We start from the raw sequence: 18,335 nt of genomic DNA, 5'->3' as shown, positions 1-18,335 counted from the left end.
GATCAAGGAGATCCCGTGGCCTCCATTTCCTCCCGGAAACAGGAAAGGAGACGATCTGAGTGGTGTTAGGGAGTTGCAGACTTAGCGGGAATCTGAGATTTGGGACTTCCTGGTAGAGAAACCAGTGCAGGAGGGGTGGCTGAGGAAGCCCAGGGAAGGAGGAAAAGGCCCAGGCCCCATACAGAAGGAAAAGGTGTGGGAGCCTGGGTGGCGGCCCGAGCCAGGGGAGAGGTGACAGGTGGCCAGAAGGGAAGCGCCCCCTGGAGGGCAGTTTCTGAGGCAGGTGAGGGCGGCAGCGAGGACACAGGAGAGGATGGAAAAGGGAAGGAGTGAAGTGGAAGGGATTTCAGAGGCAGAAGCAGGAAGACAGCTCCTGCCAAGACTGGAGGAGCCGGAGGGCAGGTCCCGCGGCCTCAGCCTCGGCCTGTGTTTCCCTCTCCCCTCATCTCATTCAGGGAGCGTTGTGTTTGCCGCCTTTCTTTCCATCTTAACAAAAGTCAAATCCAAGTTCTATCTTTGGAGCACGGGGGAGGCAACAGAGGTCGTTAAGGATCAACACACGCAGCCCAGGGCGAAGAATGGTGTTTCTCCTTTTATTTAAAAACAGTGCTTCATTACCATTTGCAAAGGCAGAGGCAGTGCTCCTCCTTCGCTTAGAGTTTATAAAAGCCAGCAACATGATCAATAATTTATACACATGGATAGTAATACAAAAAAATAAGGAATAAAAGCTAAAGATCTAACTACTCCGACCTTCACAATTCCAGCTACTTGATAATAATAGGAGTAACCCAATGAATACTGTATGGTCTGAAAGCTACTATACAATATGATTCTTAACAAGAAGGGGAGGGAATTAGAGACTGTCACAAAGCCCTGGGTGCTTCTCTGGAGTTTGTAGGGAAACAGGACCCTGGGCAAGCAGCTCGGGTGTCCTAGGAAAAGATTTGGGGGTGGGGGAGTGGGGAGGGGGGAGAAAAGGCGAGGTGGTCGATTACACAAGCATCCCATGTGATGCCCCCATGCCCCATAGGTACCTGTTTTGCCATGGCAATGGGAGGGGGCCAGAGAAACTGCACGTTGCATGTAGGGATGGTTTCGTCCCTGCCACGGGGAGCGGGGACAAGAGGGGAGGTTCGGTGGCATTTTTAGCCTTGCAGAGATTTGGACTGAAAAGCTCAGAGACTCAGGTGGGTCAGCCTGTCAGGGACAAGCCACCCTGCCTGGCTCTCTCAGCACTTTGCAGCCCTAGCTTACGTGTGTCAGCCCCAGGTTTGCTCCAGCTATTCACAAGCAGAATTATAACACAAGAAAAAAAAAATTCATATCCCTTAGGGGGAAAAAAAAAGGAGGGTCAATTCATCACTCGATATATAATACAGCCAAAATGAGCTGCCAAGACAAGCACACACACACACAATACCGTGAACAGAAAAATACAAGAAAATGACAAAGCTGGGGGTCTGGGTGGGGTATCGACGTTGCTTAAAGCACTCATCAGTCCCCGGAAAAACCAAACCAAAAAACATTTTTAAAAAATTCAAAAACGTATGCACCCCCTGGGAATCTGGCGTTGGTAACAGGTGTGGGTGGTAGGGGGGAGAGAAGAGCATCGCTGTTCCCTTTTTGCTGGCTGGTGTGAGCTGAGCCCTCACCACACTGGTGGGCGTGTGTGTCACTGCCAGGCGGAGGGGCCCCGGCTGGCAATCCCCTTAAAGGCAAGGTTTGAGTTGTGGCCGATGAGCAGTTCTCTCCGTTACCAAGCCCTGCCAACCAGCACTACCATGGCTGAAGTGATCGACCGTTTTCCTGAGTAATCTGTAACTGGCTACAGTTCCGGGAACGTGGAGAACTCAGCTACTGCGGCCACCCGCCATATTCGAGGACTCCCCTCCGCCCTCCTTCCTAGTGCATCCGATTCGGGAATTTGAGAACCTGCTGCAGCCTGGTCTGTAAGCCTTATTTTAAAGATGGGGGCCAGGGACTCAACGGCACTCGCTAAACCAGAGGGCACATGCTGGCTTAGGACACCCAGAGTCTACTTGGGAAGGGCCCTGCTTCACACTCTAGCTCCTGGATGGCTATTGCCTGGTTGATCAGTCAAGCGAGGATGAAGGAAGAACACAGCAAAGGGGGAAGGGAGGGAAGAGGCTTTTGGACAGTAACATTTCCAAAAAAATCGTGTTTTATGCAACAGAGAATCAGGTTTCACTGGTGGATACTACAAACAGTCAAACATTTTCAAGAGCATGACAAAATAAAAACACACACATTTACGTTGGATGTTCACCTTGCCCACTATTTTTTTCCTATCTTAAAACAGTGCAAACAGGTAACTTATGCTTTTAAAACACCACTACCCCTTCCCCACCCCCCAAAGTCCCTTTCCTCCTATTTTCTGGGGGAAACAAGTCTGCGATTCTGCAACTGTTTCTGTGCTAGGGGGTTGCAAGCAGCCGAGAAGTGGCTGGGCTTGGTGAAAGGGGGCGGTCCCTATGGTCCCCCCCTCCTCCCTTACAGTGCCCTCTGGGCTGTCCCTTGTTTCCCTCCCTTGGCCTCATCCTCCCGCCAGAAGGAAGGGAGGCCATCCAGCCCTTCCTGCAGATCCTTGGGGTTGCTTCCATCCCGAGTTTACACCTCCTTCCTACCTGGAAGCTATGTGACTAGTTACAGGGTGGTAGTGATTCACCGACTTATCTGCTAGAGCTCTAGGAAAGTAGAACCTAAACTAAGAGCAGTTCAGCCCCTGAGGAGTCACACTTTTGAGAAAGCTGCTATCATTGATTTCTACTGAATAGAGCTCCACTAGCTCCCCTTAAACTAAGAGCTGAGCTCCAGTCCCCTTCTTTTTCAAGGAAAAATAATATCGGCTCAGTTCCAACTGTGGCTGCTGAAGGAGGATGGTGACAGTGGGCTTTGTAAAAAACTGAGAGCCTTAAAAGTGACAAATCACAACAGCTGATCTTGGTCAGTGGGAGCTGAACTATGTAATATAAGGAATTCTGGAAAAGCTCTAAGGATAGCTCTCTGGGCTGAAAGAGGGATATTCAGATAAAGGTGGTCACTAGAGGGCTCCTGAAAGGAGCCCAGCTTCTAAGAGTAAGATGCTTAGTATAGAAGTTCACATCGTGACCTACAGTAAAGCTGTCGAAATTGATTCAGCATGGATACATTTTCTGGAATTATTCACCAGCATCCTCTAACAAACTTACAAGATGCCATACTCTCTTCTGACTCAGTTTCTTAGTCCAGTGGGAACTAGAGTCAGGAATAAACAAGCACTGATGCTTCGAGGAACCTGCCTCTGATGAAGTTGCCTGTATGGAATCTCAAAGTTCAAAAGCTGATGGGGAGGTTGATGCTTTGAGAGCCCCAATTCTCAGTGATGACACTGAAAACCAAAGGCCCTTTAATAACAAGCAGAACTCTATTTAGTCTTTCTTAGTAAAAGGAGCTGAAGGAAGCAGTATTAAAACCATCCCTGGAAATGCAGCAGAGGCCCGCTGGAAAACAGAGAGCTTGCCTACGGAGTCCTCAGCCAGAACCAGCTGAACTGAAATGCACAAAAGTTCAGGCTTCTGCCTCTTTTAAAAGGGCTGTGGAAGCTGTCTTCTCTGCCTTTCCCATCATCTTTCCCTCTTTCTGGAAAAAAAGAATAGAAAATTCTTTAACTCATTGCCCTATTTTCCTCCCCTGCTATGGATACAACCATTTAGAATTTGGCCTTGTCTCCACTGAGTAGTGGCTTGCCATTTGTGAGAATGGCTCCTATTTGAACAGGACACAAAATTTCAGTTTCTTCATTCAGTAAAAGCTCTCCCTCAAAACAAAAGCAAAAGAAAGAAAAAAATCCTCCCTGCCCCCATTCCCTAGACCTGTGAAAGCCCCACATCCCATTCCCACACCCCAAACTAAAATATTTATATACACACACAATAAAAATTGTCTCAACAGCAACAAACCAAACTTTGGCTTGGGGAGGGGAACCCTTAAAAATGGCCAATGGACCGGGCAATCTGGTGTCCCCTATTCTGTGCATTCCTCCCCAGAATCAGTAAGAATTGCATCGAGGCCTCTAGCTTCCTTGACGTCTCCCCTACTTTCGGGGAAGCCTCCCTCCCAGTTGTTAGGAGAGAGAGGACTCTGAAGGGGGAGAAGATATGTACTGTACACGACGGGCCAGCGCCCCGATCCCTCTCCTTACAAAGAACGTTTGATGCTGTCGTGTGTCAGTCATTTCAATTCAGGGACATGAATCAGTATCAGTCAAGAACACGGGTGGAGGCAGGAGTAAACAAAAAACAAAACCAACCAAAACAAACCCATAACCAACCAGAAGCTCCATGTCTCTGAATTACTTACTCCCTTTAGCAGCTATCCCTCGGGTGAAAGGTCACCCTAGTACCAATGTGAATAGACCAGGGAGCCAAACGGACCGTGCTTTTCTATTTTCTAATGCCTTCATTTTGGAAATGCTGCAGGACCCCTGCCTTTAACAGCTAAGAGCTAGAAGAGAAACACTTTCTCCCCTGTCTGATGATAGGTAAGTCGAAGCCAGGCAGTGATAGCAGTGACTCACTGTGGTGGCCACCACATGACTCTTCCTGGCAACATATGAGATCCTGGCCATCTCAGACCCTCATTCCTGTACGGGAGGGGAGCAGCCTCAGGGGCTTGTTTCACGTCCTGTAGTGTTCATGAGTACCAAGTGATCCAGGTGCTCAGCTGGGTGTCTTTGGAGGATAGTGAGAAGCTGGGTGGAATGGCCACGAGGGCTCCAGACTGTGGACAGAAGTGACTCGTAAAGGCTCTGGAAGATGAAAAGTCCTATGGCTTTGGAGCTTGTACAAAGTGCCTTTGCCTGCCCTCACATGCCCTACTCACGGAGACCTCCAGGGACAGCTGATCCAGGGCTCGATGCTTTATCTTTTGCCACCAGAGCCTTTATTATATGTTTTCTACTTTGTACTGACTTTTTTTTTTTTTTTTTTTTTTTTTTTTGCGGTACGCGGGCCTCTCACTGTTGTGGCCTCTCCCGTTGTGGAGCACAGGCTCCGGACGCACAGGCTCAGCGGCCATGGCTCACGGGCCCAGCCACTCCGCAGCATGTGGGATCTTCCAGGACTGGGGCACGAACCCGTGTCCCCTGCATCGGCAGGTAGACTCTCAACCACAGCGCCACCAGGGAAGCCCTGTACTGACTTTTTGATGCAAGAGAAAGATCGGGAATATCAGGGCGCCTTAATCTGACATCGTCTAACACCCCTTTTCTTGCCCTCACCCTCTTCACTGGCGCGTGACAATTTGTACTTCTAGCCCTCAAGCCGTGCCCAGACACCTCGGGGAAATCTGGCCACTGGCTATTTATTCTTCTGTCCCTGGGTCCTAAATTCCTGAATCTCAAGGACATGGGAGCAGGGTGTTAATAAAAGGAGAGATGAGCTAAGCTGTGGTTCGATGAAAGGAAAAGCAGCCCAGCAGGAATGCTAGGGTTTACAGAAAAGAAAAGAGTGATCTTTTTCATACTCCAGAGTTCATTCCGAGACTGGTTTCCTAATGAGGTGTTTATTATCCACAGTCTGAGCGCATGTCTGGAAATATTAATACTATAATTCCAAAAACGATGCCAACTGTCTCAGGCCTTGCGTGTAAAATGATTGTAAAGAGAATGAGGAGACAGGAGGGAAGAGGAGAGGAAAGTGTCTTAGTGATTCTCCTGCTTTGCCAGCACACATTCCTATAGTCTATTAGCATGTGGATTCCAGCCACAGCCAATCAGAATTGCCTGCCAAAGACCAGAACTCAGAAGACTAGAAGGATATCCTGTTGCAGAGAGATCTCTTCCACTTCTGCTTGTCCCACAGCCATTCAGCACCAGATACACTTTGGTAATTCTGTCTGCTGATTTCTGATCAGACGCATTTATCAGCTCCTAATGTCTCTCCTTCCTCATTAACTGCCTCTTCCGTGATTGACAGAATGAGCTAAGCACGGACATACAGACATGGAAATGCGTTATTTTTTTTTTTTTTTACCACAGTTAAAAAAAGAAAAAAGAAAAAAGAAAAAAATGCACAATCTTTGGAACAAAAGAATTAAAGGCAGAAATTTAAAGGAAAAATACATATTCAAAGAACATAGTGAGGTATAAAAAAGTATTCTCTCTTTTTTTGTGTTTTTTGTTTGTTTGTTTTTCCTCTTCATCTTGCTATAGAGTTCCTCTACTAGTAAATATTGCAATAGCCAGGCCTCATGAACTGGGGGGCTGTCCCACTTGCAGGGGTCTCACGTCACTTCAGTAAGGGGCAAATCGGCTGTAGCCACCTCGGTATAAACTCGCCTGTAGTAATTAAAGACACAAAAATATTAAAAGGTTGATGAGAGAAACATTACAAAAGAAGACATGTCCTGAGGAGGGATTTGGAAAAACAGCTTCCTTAGAAGCTTCAAAGCAACTGGTTAGATGTTGTCTAGTACATGAGGTCGGGAAACCAACTTCTGCCTCTAAGATGCTCAGACCATAGCCCAAACATTTACTGCTGACCTGATATTCTCAAGGGGAGAGTATGCTAATGGTTCATTATTTACATGAGTTAGCACAGAAGAGCAACTCAATGAAGTTTAAAAACAAGTCTGTAAATAGTTTGATGTTTTAAAAGCATGGGTCTTGTTTACCTTGATTACCTCATTACAAGCGTGGCCTAAAGCAGACTGACGATCTTACCTTCTTACCCGTTACCTGACAATGGAGGACACGTTACTTCTGACCACTATCTGTGTCACATCGCATGTCTGAGATGGTGCTGGATTTAAACCTGAGTTAATCTTTCAACGAATAAAGTCTATTTCCTCTGTAATTTATAAAAAATACCAACCAGGTTGTTTCTTGACATATCTGACTTTTATCTTTTTATATATATATATGAGATATGTAAAACTGGGGTTTTAAGTGGGCTTCTTTCCTTTCTTTAATCATAATCTAATGAATTATCTTTTTCAATCAAAAGTTCCCTAGGAACATATCGCTCCTTGGGTCCTTCTTTTAGTGCAGGACTTATATCACTTGGGCACTAAATAAGACCTCAGGAATTCCCATCACTTCCTTGTATCGTCCGTCTCTACTTCAGTTCTAAACCCCGCCCCCCCTGCCCCCGCAGGACCCTACTCCTTCCGTCTACAGGTCTGCATCGGTAGAGGTTTAGTGTGGGAAGTGGCAGGCTCTCTCACATCCTGTATGTCTTAACTGTGACCATCGTTCCGCCTCCCTCTCAGACACCATCATCTGTGTTTCCGGGCCGTCGGCCAGTGACACCGTGGATGGTAGAGAACGTCTGGCACGAGGAGGTATCACTGTGGACCGGCCAGTCTTTGCTGAATCCAGTGAGTCCCATCATTGGCCCCGGAGGTGTCCAGGCCAACACAAAAATACTGCAGGGGGGATTCGAGTTTGGTCAGGGGGATTATTCTAGATGAGCTCTATGGACTTTTTGTATACTTCTAAGAAATATACCATATTTTGCCACAAATGTTACTAGTAAAATATCTTTGTAAGGCATTTGCTTGGTGATTATTAGTACTATCTGCCGGAAGGCTTAGGAATAGCAGGGACATCCTTTGGCATCTGCATTTGAAGCAGACAGGTTAAGTTTTTTGAAAAGTTTACTGTGAAAACTGGAGAGACTTGTGCCCCAAATCTTTGCGAATACCTATCGGTAAAACTCTGCCACAGGTATGCGTCCAACATCTGAGCCATTATAAAACAGCAACCTGTTCCCTTCCTTCCTCCCGAACAATGCCGTTACTCAGGGCAGACTGTCACTGCTCATTCCTTTCTCCTGTCCTTAACCAGGCCAGGGGGCTCACACCAGCACACACACAGAAGTGATATGAAATTTCCAGACAGTCCTATTGGTTTTAATACTTTGGCAATGGAAGAAGGGCTGAATTATCACCTCCCTAGATCTTCTGTAGTCTGCAGGTAAAAGTCAGAAGAAGTAAAACGTTTGAAAAAATAAAAGGCACATCTACTTACCACAGCGCCAACTCCATAGCTAGCGGCAGGGGCAAGGGCATGGTAGGGGTCGGCCGTGTACACCCTGCCATAACTGGAAAAAGAAATCCAATCAGGGAGATAAAGGAAAGACAGTGATTAAAAAAAAAAAATTAAGGGGCTTTACTGTGCTAAGGACTTGTAACTTGGTCTTGGAATGTTATTAGGAAACTGGCAGAATGGAAAAAATCTCTCCGTTCTACTCCTAAAGGCAGCAACTGAAAATTTCTGAAGTACTTCTATAAAATGGAAAAGAAGGGCACTGGAGATGAGGAAGAGGGAAACTGGGGTCAATGCCAGAAACACACAGGAACAAGAGGGAGGGAGGGGAGGAGTGTGAGCCTGTGAGCCGTTGGGTTTTTGGCAGGATAGAGGCCAGGCAGAAGGCCTGTGGAAAACCCAGCTCAGAAGGCAGTCCCGGGGGCTAAGTGCCCTTTTGGAAACGGCGCGGGGAAGGAAAGGGGGTGACGCGGGGCGGCCGGGAGCTCCCCACCCCCATCTCGGCACCTACCCGTCGCTATAAGCGGCGGCGGCGGCGGCGGCGGCGGTGGCAGCGGTTGCAGTAGCAGGCTGTGCGTATCTGTAGGCTGCGTATCCACCCTACAGGAGAGAGGAGAACTGACTTTACACATGCCTCTCCCCCGGGGCGGGGGGGCAGGCGAGCACACACCCGCCCACACGCAGATGGACACAGACGCAGACACAGACACAGACACGAACACAGACACATCCATGGGGAGAGAATGTTTCAAACTGCATCAGTCTGCATGTTATTCCTTAGTGTACAATTAAGCTCCACCCAAGGCAGGGATTTGCTTTGCAATTTGTAATAGTAACAAAAATAAACTACACTGGAGTACCTCTTCTCAAATTTAAGAAATGAAGATATGATTTAAAACTTTTTTTATTGAAATATAGTTGATTTACAATGTTGTGTTAGTTTCAGGTGTATAGTAAAGTGATTCAGTTACACATATATCTATATATTTATTCTTTTTTAGATTCTTTTCCATTATAGGTTATTACAAGATATTGAGTATAGTTCCCTGTGCTCTACACTAGAACCTTGTTGGTTACCTATTTTTATATATAATAGCGCATCTATTGTAATTCCAAACTCCTAATTTATCCCCCCCCACCGCCCACGCACCCTAAAATGAAGATATGATTTTGGGTCTGTCTTCATTGGAACTTTCAACAGGAAAAAATATTTACAGGAAGTTGGGAGAACTTTATCTGACAGGAAATGTAAATTATAGATTAAAACATTAAATTTATATGTGTTTAACTTCAGATTCTCTGATGCGTACTTGGATTGATCAATTGCTAAGAGACTACAGTATATAAAGAAAGGTCCCATATAGTGCTATGCTCCATGTGGCCTAGTGCGTTTGCCAAGAAGCTAAGACAATCAAGCGATATTTAGAAGGAAGAACCAGTGTAGATCAGGGGTTGGCAAACCTCCATCTGTGGACCAATGCAGTTGGCCTCCAGTTTTTGAAAGTAGTTGTGACAGAGACCGTATGGCCTATGAAGCTGAAAATCTTTACCACTTGGCCCCCTACAGAAAATGTTTGCCAAGTCCAATCTATACTTCAGACTCAGGCAAATCTGATTACCAAGGGCTGTGGACCCTTGGACTAGGTTCAAACAGATCAGGAAGCCCTCCCCTCCCCGCCAAGCATTTAACTGCATTTATTTTTCTTCCCTAAAAGGTTTTTGGACTTCTTGCATCCTAATCTCACAGCAGGTTCTGGAGCTTTTCTTCCAAGGGTTCAAATATCTTCTCAGTCCTAAAGAGTTTCAACTCCTCTGCCCTGCTATTTTACCTCAGTTTAGGTGAACCAAGTACTCAAAAGGTTTTCAATGTCAGGGTGAAATACTTCATGAAGTTTTTCAAAGATAATCACAACAACAAATGCCACATGACACAGGCTATTTGAAAAAGTGGCAAGTTCTACTTTTCCTTCTTCTTCTTTACCTTTCTAGAATTCATCTGTTTTACCTAAACCTAACTCAGGTGTGTACTTTTATTACTGTCATTTCCCCATCAAATATAGGTAAATACAGCTATGTCCATCTGGACGGCACCTCAGCAGCGAGCACAGCATGTTTCGTTTCTGTAGATTACTGTGTCCGTTTCTCATGGACATCTGAAGCTTTCTGGCCTGTACTTTCTGCTTTCTATTCCTTCAATGTTCAGTTTTTGCTAAACCTACAAAAGAAATTTCAAATTTACTTCTGTATCATTTCTTAGGATTGAAAACAACCATTTTCTAATGGGACCCTTGGTCTTCTTAGCCATCTGACAGGGAAGCTCCTAGCTTGCTGCTTTTACTTCTGTTCAAATCTTATTCTGGAAATACCTGTGATTTCTTCTTAGAGGTTTCTACAGCTTTTTGCTTAGTTCTTATATAATTTATGCTTTCTCTAACTGAAGACACTGCACCATGGGGGAAAGCTTACTCCTGCTCTTTAAATTTATGCTGCTTAAATTCATCAGAAGCAGCTTCAAACATACACTAAAAAAAAGTCTCTGATTGGCTTTCAGTGGTTTTGTATTATTCCTTCTTTGTTCTTCAAGTCAATGACTTGGAAAAGTAAACATTGTTTTCTCAATTATAAATCTTTCCATAGATATTCCTATAAATAAGAAAACTGATTAGTATTACCAAACACTGGCAATGAGATGGTAATGGATAGGGCCGTGGCAGGAAGTACCCTCGGGGGCTATCTGTGATCCACACGCTTCCTCTGAATTCTAGCCAGGTCTATGGGAACAGGCAGGCCAGACTGATTTGGGCAAAGCCGTACATCCAGGCTGCAACATACACACTGCCATACATACACACATAAGCATATACATTTATGTATAAACTAACTCAAGTGTCTCTTTACCTTTTAAACTTCTAAAGAAAAAAATGAAACAGTAAAAGGATTGTTAAACAAAACAACATGCTAATCATCATAGTTGAAATTTTAAGCTTTATATGAACCATGAAGGCTCAATTTTTTGGTATCACTAGAGATGGTTCCACTAGTTTAGAATTAAAGTTTGCTAGTGTGAAGTTTACAGAGGGGCCATGTTTAGTAAAACTTCTTTGTAAATGAGGATAATGTGGTAAACAAGCATCATGAGGTCTCTCTCTTTAGCATTCCTTCAAAATCCAAAATAATCTCTAAAAATTGAAAAAGTCAAGGTAATAAAAGCAATTAAAGCCTAATTTGTATCTTTCTGAGTAAAACATTTAAAAACTGAAGTTCTATGCCATGGGACAGAGGTATGCATTCTCATAAAAGTACTAACTAGACTCAGTTAAGTCTCGGTAAGTCAGAGATACTGGGGATTGTATTAAATCATTCAATGTGAGCTGTATCAGACTAATCATGGGGCACAAAGGAGATTCTGAATGAGGTTACTGATAGCCATCTCCCCTCAGTTTCCTCAACATGCAAGAAGCCATCGGAACCTCAGTGGTCTGGGGCTAATGTTATTATTAATCAAGACAATTTTAACTGGATCAGGCTGTGGAAGAGGAGGCTCCCTCCAAGCCAGAAGGAAATGAAGATAATCTATCTGCAGTCCTTTCCTTCTGTTATGAGTGAACTCTGACTCTGCAGCTTGAATTTGATGAGGTTCTCTGCTATTCAAATTCAGGAACGCAGGACAGGGATGCAAATATTTTACTGACAACAAAAGGCTCAAGAAGAATATCAACAGAATTTTAAGAAAAACTACATTAATTTTTTAGAAAAGCAGATAATATTTCCACATGTCTACTCTTCTGATTACTTTATGATAATGGTGCTATAGAAAGGCCCTTTAAAGGGGAGGGGTCCGTGTTTAGGATGGGCAGGTAATATTGCAATAAACTGATTTGGTAATTCATTGATGACTACCCCAAAATTAGAAAAGTTAAATTGTATGTCATGGATTCCTCCTCTTAGCTGTATTCTTAGTCCAAAGTATTTCTGCTGGTGCTTTAAACTGGTTATTCAACAAAACATCTCACCATAATATAAGCCAATGAACATTCAGATATATTTATTTCTATTCTGGATTTTGGAATGCATAAAGAATCCAGGCTGAGAAACTGTTTTTTCAACTTTCACTTCTATTAGCAAATCTGAAGTTGTTTATGGAACATGAGAACAAAGTGCAGTTTGAAACACCAAGGGTTTCATTGCTGTTTCTTAAGTTTTTCAAAAAGAACAAGGGTGGGGGAGGAATAGGAGAGACAGGGTTCAGGCGTGGGGAGGGGATATGGCGCCACATTTATTAATCACATTAAGAACTAAGCATGCCAACATCTGGAGCTAGAACAACCAGCAAAATCACCACGTTCAGACTCAGATTGGCTAACTCTATCTATCCCAGCATTCTCTTGGGACAGCGGTTTGCCCTAGGCTCTACCACAAGCTCGGTGAAGTACACAGCCTCAATTACTAGAGCGTGCAGCCACAACGACCTGGTATTACGGAAACAGTCAGTCACCACTTGAGTTAACATTCCAGACCCTAACGACTGGCCCCTCCCCAGCCCAAAGAAGAGTCAATCTCGCCCACCCTAGCCCTGGCCCACACCACAATGTTAATAATTATAACAAGCAGTAACCCATCTGTTATATCAGAGAAGGGAACAGAGACTCCACTGAGAGATTTAGAGTGAGATGTTAACATTTCTTCAGCTGACTGCACAAACAAACAAACAAAAAAAGAGGAGAAATAATTCATTTGGAGATATGAAGTCATGAGATAGCTGATGTGTATTGCTTTTAACCATGCACTGATGCAAAACTGAAGCAACCATTAATAATAAAAATTAAAAAGGACATATGTATTTACACACAATCAGACCTGTTTGATCTGAAGCAGTTTGCAGATTCTATCTGTGTGTGATTTGAAATAAAACAAAAAATGGGGATTAGCATGGCCACAGCACACCCTAATGTCAGAGGGCACACACGGACAGCTTTTTGGAACCTGACAGCTGGATAAATCTGGCATGGCTAAGCCTGGTCCAAATATCCACATGCCCCTTTAAAAATAATTACTTTCTTATTCCTTTGTAATTCATTCTGAATGATTCCTGGTGCTCCCAACTGGGACAGCCCAACGCTACAACACTCCCCAATTCAACCTTCCTGATTCAGTTCTGACCCGCAGTGCTCACCTGTATGCTTGCCCTCTGTCAACACCCATACATTCTGATCCAGTGTTCTTCTAAAGTATTTCCTGTGTGCTATCCTTTCTCATATCCGTTAACACATCCCTGCCTTCAACTTCCAGCTTTTTCAAAGGAAAATGCTGTTACCTTTAAGATCCTTTTGTTGTTGTTGTTGTTTAAGTCTCACTTTTGCATTACCCAATGTCACCTCCTAGAGATTTTCTACTCCACTCTGAACCAATTTATTGTCTAACGAACTTTACAGCATTGCCACGCTGACCACATGATTCTTCTGCACAGTTCTGTAGCTGTGTTTTAACTAGAACAAAATGGAAGGGTTCTACGTATCCTCCCTCTTATACCTGACCTTTCCCTGCCCATCCAAGTTTAATCCTCCCTTGTCTTGATTTTCACCTGGCCATTAATTTTATTATTACTTTTTTGTTTTAGGATTTACAATAAAACAGGACTTTGGTGAGCATGTGATGTCAAGACACCTTCTTTCTACCTGGAAGACAATGACATTATGTGACACTGAGGAGAAGAATGTGTATTTCAAGACCAGCAGACAAAATGAAAACTTGTTCCCTACATGTGATGTATAGATTTATAGAGCAAGGGGAGTTGGGGGGGGGGCGGAGAATGGCAGGTGTGATGCTTCAGATCACTACAGCAGAGCAGAGATCCAGTCCAGCTAGCTTGGGGCTAAGGCTGTGCCTCTGGGAATCACTTTGTCTCTACATGATTCTAACTCCCTCCTTTCCCTCACCTCCTCCTCACTCCGGCTGAGATCCACTGCTCTAGACTGAACTTGTATGAGGAGGGCTCATTAGGAGAACAGAGTTCTTCTGTGGCAATATGGTACCTCTGATTAAATGTGATTAACACAGATGTGAATACAAAACTCATAATCATGATAATATTGTTACCGCTTTTGATTGAGAGACCTATCTACTTGGAAGAGTAGATAGGAAAAATTTTTAAGGGAAATCTTTTAAATTTATCTTATTATTATTAAAATTGGGGTTAAGGAAAGAAATTTTTATGACCAACTTGGTATCTTCCACTTACTACTTTTATGATGGATGACAGATGATGTTTAATTGACTAACCCTTTCGAACACTATTCCACACCTCCCCGAATCAGTTCATTTCCCAAAGCTTGCTGGGTAGCCACATAAATAAACTAACTGAATTGTGAAAAGCTGTCTATTGTTTTCTTTTTCCTAGCACCCAGCTCTCAGCAACTCTAACAGTGCATCATTATCCAAATGCACTCACTAATCTAGTTTTCAGGTGAAAGGAAAAGAGGGCAAGGGAAATACATGTCTCAATTTTAAGTCTAGATTTTTAAGACAACTTCAAACTTACGTAGCGGCACAGCCCAATTACTACTAGGATTTCACGACAGGGTCCAATTCGAGATTCAGAGTCCTGTTGAGATGGATTCTACCTTCTCCCTTTTCTCATTTCTTTCACAGTAGTAAGAAAATGTCCCAAATTTCTAAGCTCTCCAAATATAAAAGACCAGTTTAAACACCATGGATAAATGTGACTGACAAACTAAAAGAGGTGGCAGTGATGGGACAGTGCGTATAACACACCTGGGGCGGATGTGTGGCAATGGGACAGGAGCACTGAATTTTGGAGGAAGTGCCCTCTTGTAAGGAACTTGACTGGGTGCACTGCTGAGGTAGCAGGGCGTAGATCACACGCTCACAAGTCTTGCTTGTCCAAAAAAGCCTCTGTTCCCATCTCTAACGTGGAGCTGGAATGGTTAGTATAATTCAATTGTTTCACTGCAATCCACAATCTGATTGATTGGCAGGTCACACTGGCACTCCTACCTGAGGTATTTTAGCGCTAATGATTGGTTCCTGTAAGACTATTCTATAACAGAACACAGGAAGAGCAGTTCAAAAAACACAGCTGTGGAAGGAAAACAATCATACAAAAAAGCCCACTAAGGGGCCCACCAGCCTTTTCTTTCCTTTGGATGCAAGCATGCTTTTCACAGGATGAGAATTAGGAGCAGTTTGTTATCCCATTAAAAAAGTGAATTAGGGTGAATGATGTCTTTTCTACTGATGAAAAAAAGACGGGGCGGGCAGACACATAATCTATCTGCTACACTCCCAAGTCAGCAAGGGGAATCTCTTTACAAATCATGGGCACAATTGCTAGATCAGTTCTCCTGAGAGGAATGTGTCACAAAAGACACAGCGAGGAAGAAAATGGCTAGCAGGGATTACGGCCTAAGAGCAGAACAGGGAAAGAGATAATCAAAACAAAAAAACAAACAACCTTCACAGTTAATAGCCTAAATTAATATAACTTAAATAAAACCAGTAACTTAAACTCTTTTCCCTCATGTTGTCTCTTCAAGCTTGGGTTCAGGGCACTTTTTATACTAGATAAACCCTCCTCTCTTTCTATTTCTAACCTTCTTTCCTGAGGAAACGAGAACTAAATGTATATTGATAGATTTCCACATAAGGGAAAATGTACAGAGAGAAACAGAAACAAACTCAAGGTAAAACGATAGAGGTTTTTGTTGTTGTCTGCTTGTGGAACAGGGAATATGAAGTTTTAAAAGCTTGTATTAAAAATGACACTAGGCCTCGCTCAACAGTTCCCTCCTCATGTATTCTTGTTTTTCATTCTTGAGTTCGGGTATTATTTCAGCACTACTTTTTCCTCCAAGTAACTGCTTTAAGATAAGAACTAAAAATACCATTACTATTCAGTCTTTTCATCAACAAGGGGCCACTGGTCAAAAAAAGGTTTCAGCAAGGTCACTGAACTACTTCTGTTCAGCTTGATAAGGTGATCCAGTTGGTAAATAAAAAAAAATTCAAGAGTATTTTCTCAACAACTACAGAAAAACCATCTTTCTCTTAATAAAATCATATACTGTAAACTAAGGAAGTGAGCGAACTGTAAACAAATATTTGGTTGGTTGACTTAACAAGGTGCAAGTAGGCAAATCTTAATAAGGTAGAAGTAGGCCACACTTAAGAAATACCCAAATAAGGAAGATATTTGAGAGAAAAAAAACCTGACTTAAGAAATAATTCAAGTGGAAGTATACTCTAATAGACCAGATTTCAAGAAAACAAATAACATAAAGATGAGTTTCATGAGACTATGGACACTAACGTATATGGGAGAATGTACATGCTAAGAGCATATATAAATACGTATATTTAGAAAAGTACACTTTGGTATATAAGTAGGATATAGTTTCCCAACCCTCAAGTTTCACAGTGAACACAAGAAAAAAAGATCTTTCATTACTTCTTGAAAACCACTGGAGGAAAGTTGTGGATTTTAATTAAAGTACTAAGAGAGGTAATGAAATATGGATTATTTGGGTTTTATGTTTGGCTAAACAAATAATTTAGGTAATCTGGGTAAGTCACAATCTCTCTAAGAAACATATCTACAAAGTGAGTGTTGGACCAAATCATGGCTACGGTTCCTTCAAGCATGTGTTAAATTAAAGCGTACTTTGAAGGCCTGCTCTAAACAGGCGAGGTGTGTACAACTCACCCACCGAATCTCAGAGGGCTGCTCTATCCTGTCTCTAGCTCTTGCAACACAGAGGGCCTCCAAGTGCATTCTGAAAGCTCAGTAACGTTTTCAGATTGCCGAGAATCTCTGGCAGACTGTGGAAATAGTTCATTAAAAAGGTACCCTTATTGACTCTGGGGAGGTTAGGGTGGAGAAAGCATTTCCAGACAATTCTACCCTATGCCCAAGGAATCATTTCACGCTGACAAGTTTTTCTCAGGAAATTGTGTCTTAACAATGTGGGTGGTTAGACCAAGCTTGCATTCAGAAAAAGATCTTTGGAGAGAGGTCCTAATAAAAGACTCGCAAAACTCAAAAACTTGACTCTCTTTGTCAGTTAGATCACTTTGTCCATATTTTAAATAATATGTGACCACCAATCATGGAACTTGAGCTATAGCCAGACTGTTTTAATAATGGATGGTAATAAAGATGTTAGCATGGCTGGTCGAATCAACAAATCTTGTACAATGGTCAAATGTTTGTAAATGAGTCTAGGTTGCTAATGATGCCCCTTGTTTCCCTCTAGATGGCTCTTAAGGAAAGAGCCCCACTGGCTGTGGACCTTCTGATACAGAAAAGCCTTATGCACTGAGTATGTGGTTTCCTCTTATTCCTACCCACCCTTCACTGGCATCAGTTCCTTATTTCACTTTCACAAGGCAATGCTCTCTCCAAGTATATGAAACAGGAAAACACACATTTCAGAAAGCTTCCTGCCATCTACATAAATCAAAGCTCTAATGATCTAAAGAGGGATGAGAAATGAGAAGAAAAGCAGAAAAGGGAAAGAGTTGGTTTCAGGCTAAGCTAGTCCTGTTATTTATGTATGCACATGAGACGACAGTAAGAAAAGACTTTAAACCTGCTGATCATCTCGCAAGTATATTTGTGATACCCAGAATATCTGTGGGTGTAGGGAAGGGAAAAGAATATGTCCAGTAGACTGACTCTAGCAATGATCAGGAAACCCAAAGGCTTAGTTTTTGCACCCAGGGGCAAGCGCAGTGGCAGAGAAGCATGCTTGCATTCTTAAATATATAAATATATATATATATATATCCACAAGGAAAATGAAAATAAAAATTAAATTATATTAAAAAAAGAAAAAAAAAAACCAAACCAAACCAAAGAAACAGAAAAAAAAGGCTGGCTTGTCAGGGGATGGGGTCGAGAAGGCCCCAGTGTGTGTACTTACATAGAGGTCAGCACCGTAAAATCCGTCCTGGTAAACCACACTGCAGAAAATCCACACAAAAACAAAAACAAAAAAACAAAAGAACAGAAACACATTCCGGTTATTGAGGACGGCAGCATGCACATGCGCTCTACACGGGCAGGTGATGTATGAATATGGACCCTGGGCTTGGGGCCGGGGTCAGTCAGCCAGGAAGAGCACAGGGGCACAAGCTCTCTCGGCAGCTCCGGGACAGGCATGGCAGGGGAGGAAGGAAACCCTGGAAGGAACCGCCTGCCAATCTGGTAATTAAAGTAGGATGAAAATAATAAAGCGTATTGCAGAGGGCCTAATGCAGCTATCGAAAA

General features: G+C 43.1%; 1 protein-coding gene across 24 annotated transcripts in view; it reads right to left on the bottom strand.

Moving 5' to 3' along the window:
• Nucleotides 1-579: 579 nt before the first annotated feature.
• Nucleotides 580-18,335, bottom strand: part of RBFOX2 (RNA binding fox-1 homolog 2) — a 263,097-nt gene continuing 245,341 nt past the window's right edge. For 10 of the 24 annotated variants that reach the window (XM_081250350.1, XM_081250361.1, XM_081250367.1 and 7 more), the window contains 5 exons: nucleotides 17,989-18,028; nucleotides 12,908-12,939; nucleotides 8,562-8,650; nucleotides 8,033-8,105; nucleotides 580-6,340 (listed from right to left, as the gene is read on the bottom strand). In XM_081250350.1, coding sequence (XP_081106476.1) covers nucleotides 6,286-6,340; nucleotides 8,033-8,105; nucleotides 8,562-8,650; nucleotides 12,908-12,939; nucleotides 17,989-18,028 — 289 coding nt within the window. In that variant the 3' untranslated portion in view covers nucleotides 580-6,285. Of the gene's footprint in view, nucleotides 6,341-8,032; nucleotides 8,106-8,561; nucleotides 8,651-12,907; nucleotides 12,940-15,064; nucleotides 15,108-17,988; nucleotides 18,029-18,335 lie in introns of those variants that run through there. The other 14 variants (XM_081250370.1, XM_081250372.1, XM_081250351.1 and 11 more) reach the window with 4 other exon arrangements.

This window comes from Mesoplodon bidens, assembly GCF_964165515.1.
Source record: "Mesoplodon bidens genome assembly, chromosome: 11".
NCBI lineage: Eukaryota > Metazoa > Chordata > Mammalia > Artiodactyla > Ziphiidae > Mesoplodon > Mesoplodon bidens.
The sequence above is the reverse complement of the archived record's forward strand: the minus strand, read 5'-3'. Positions and strand labels throughout refer to the sequence as shown.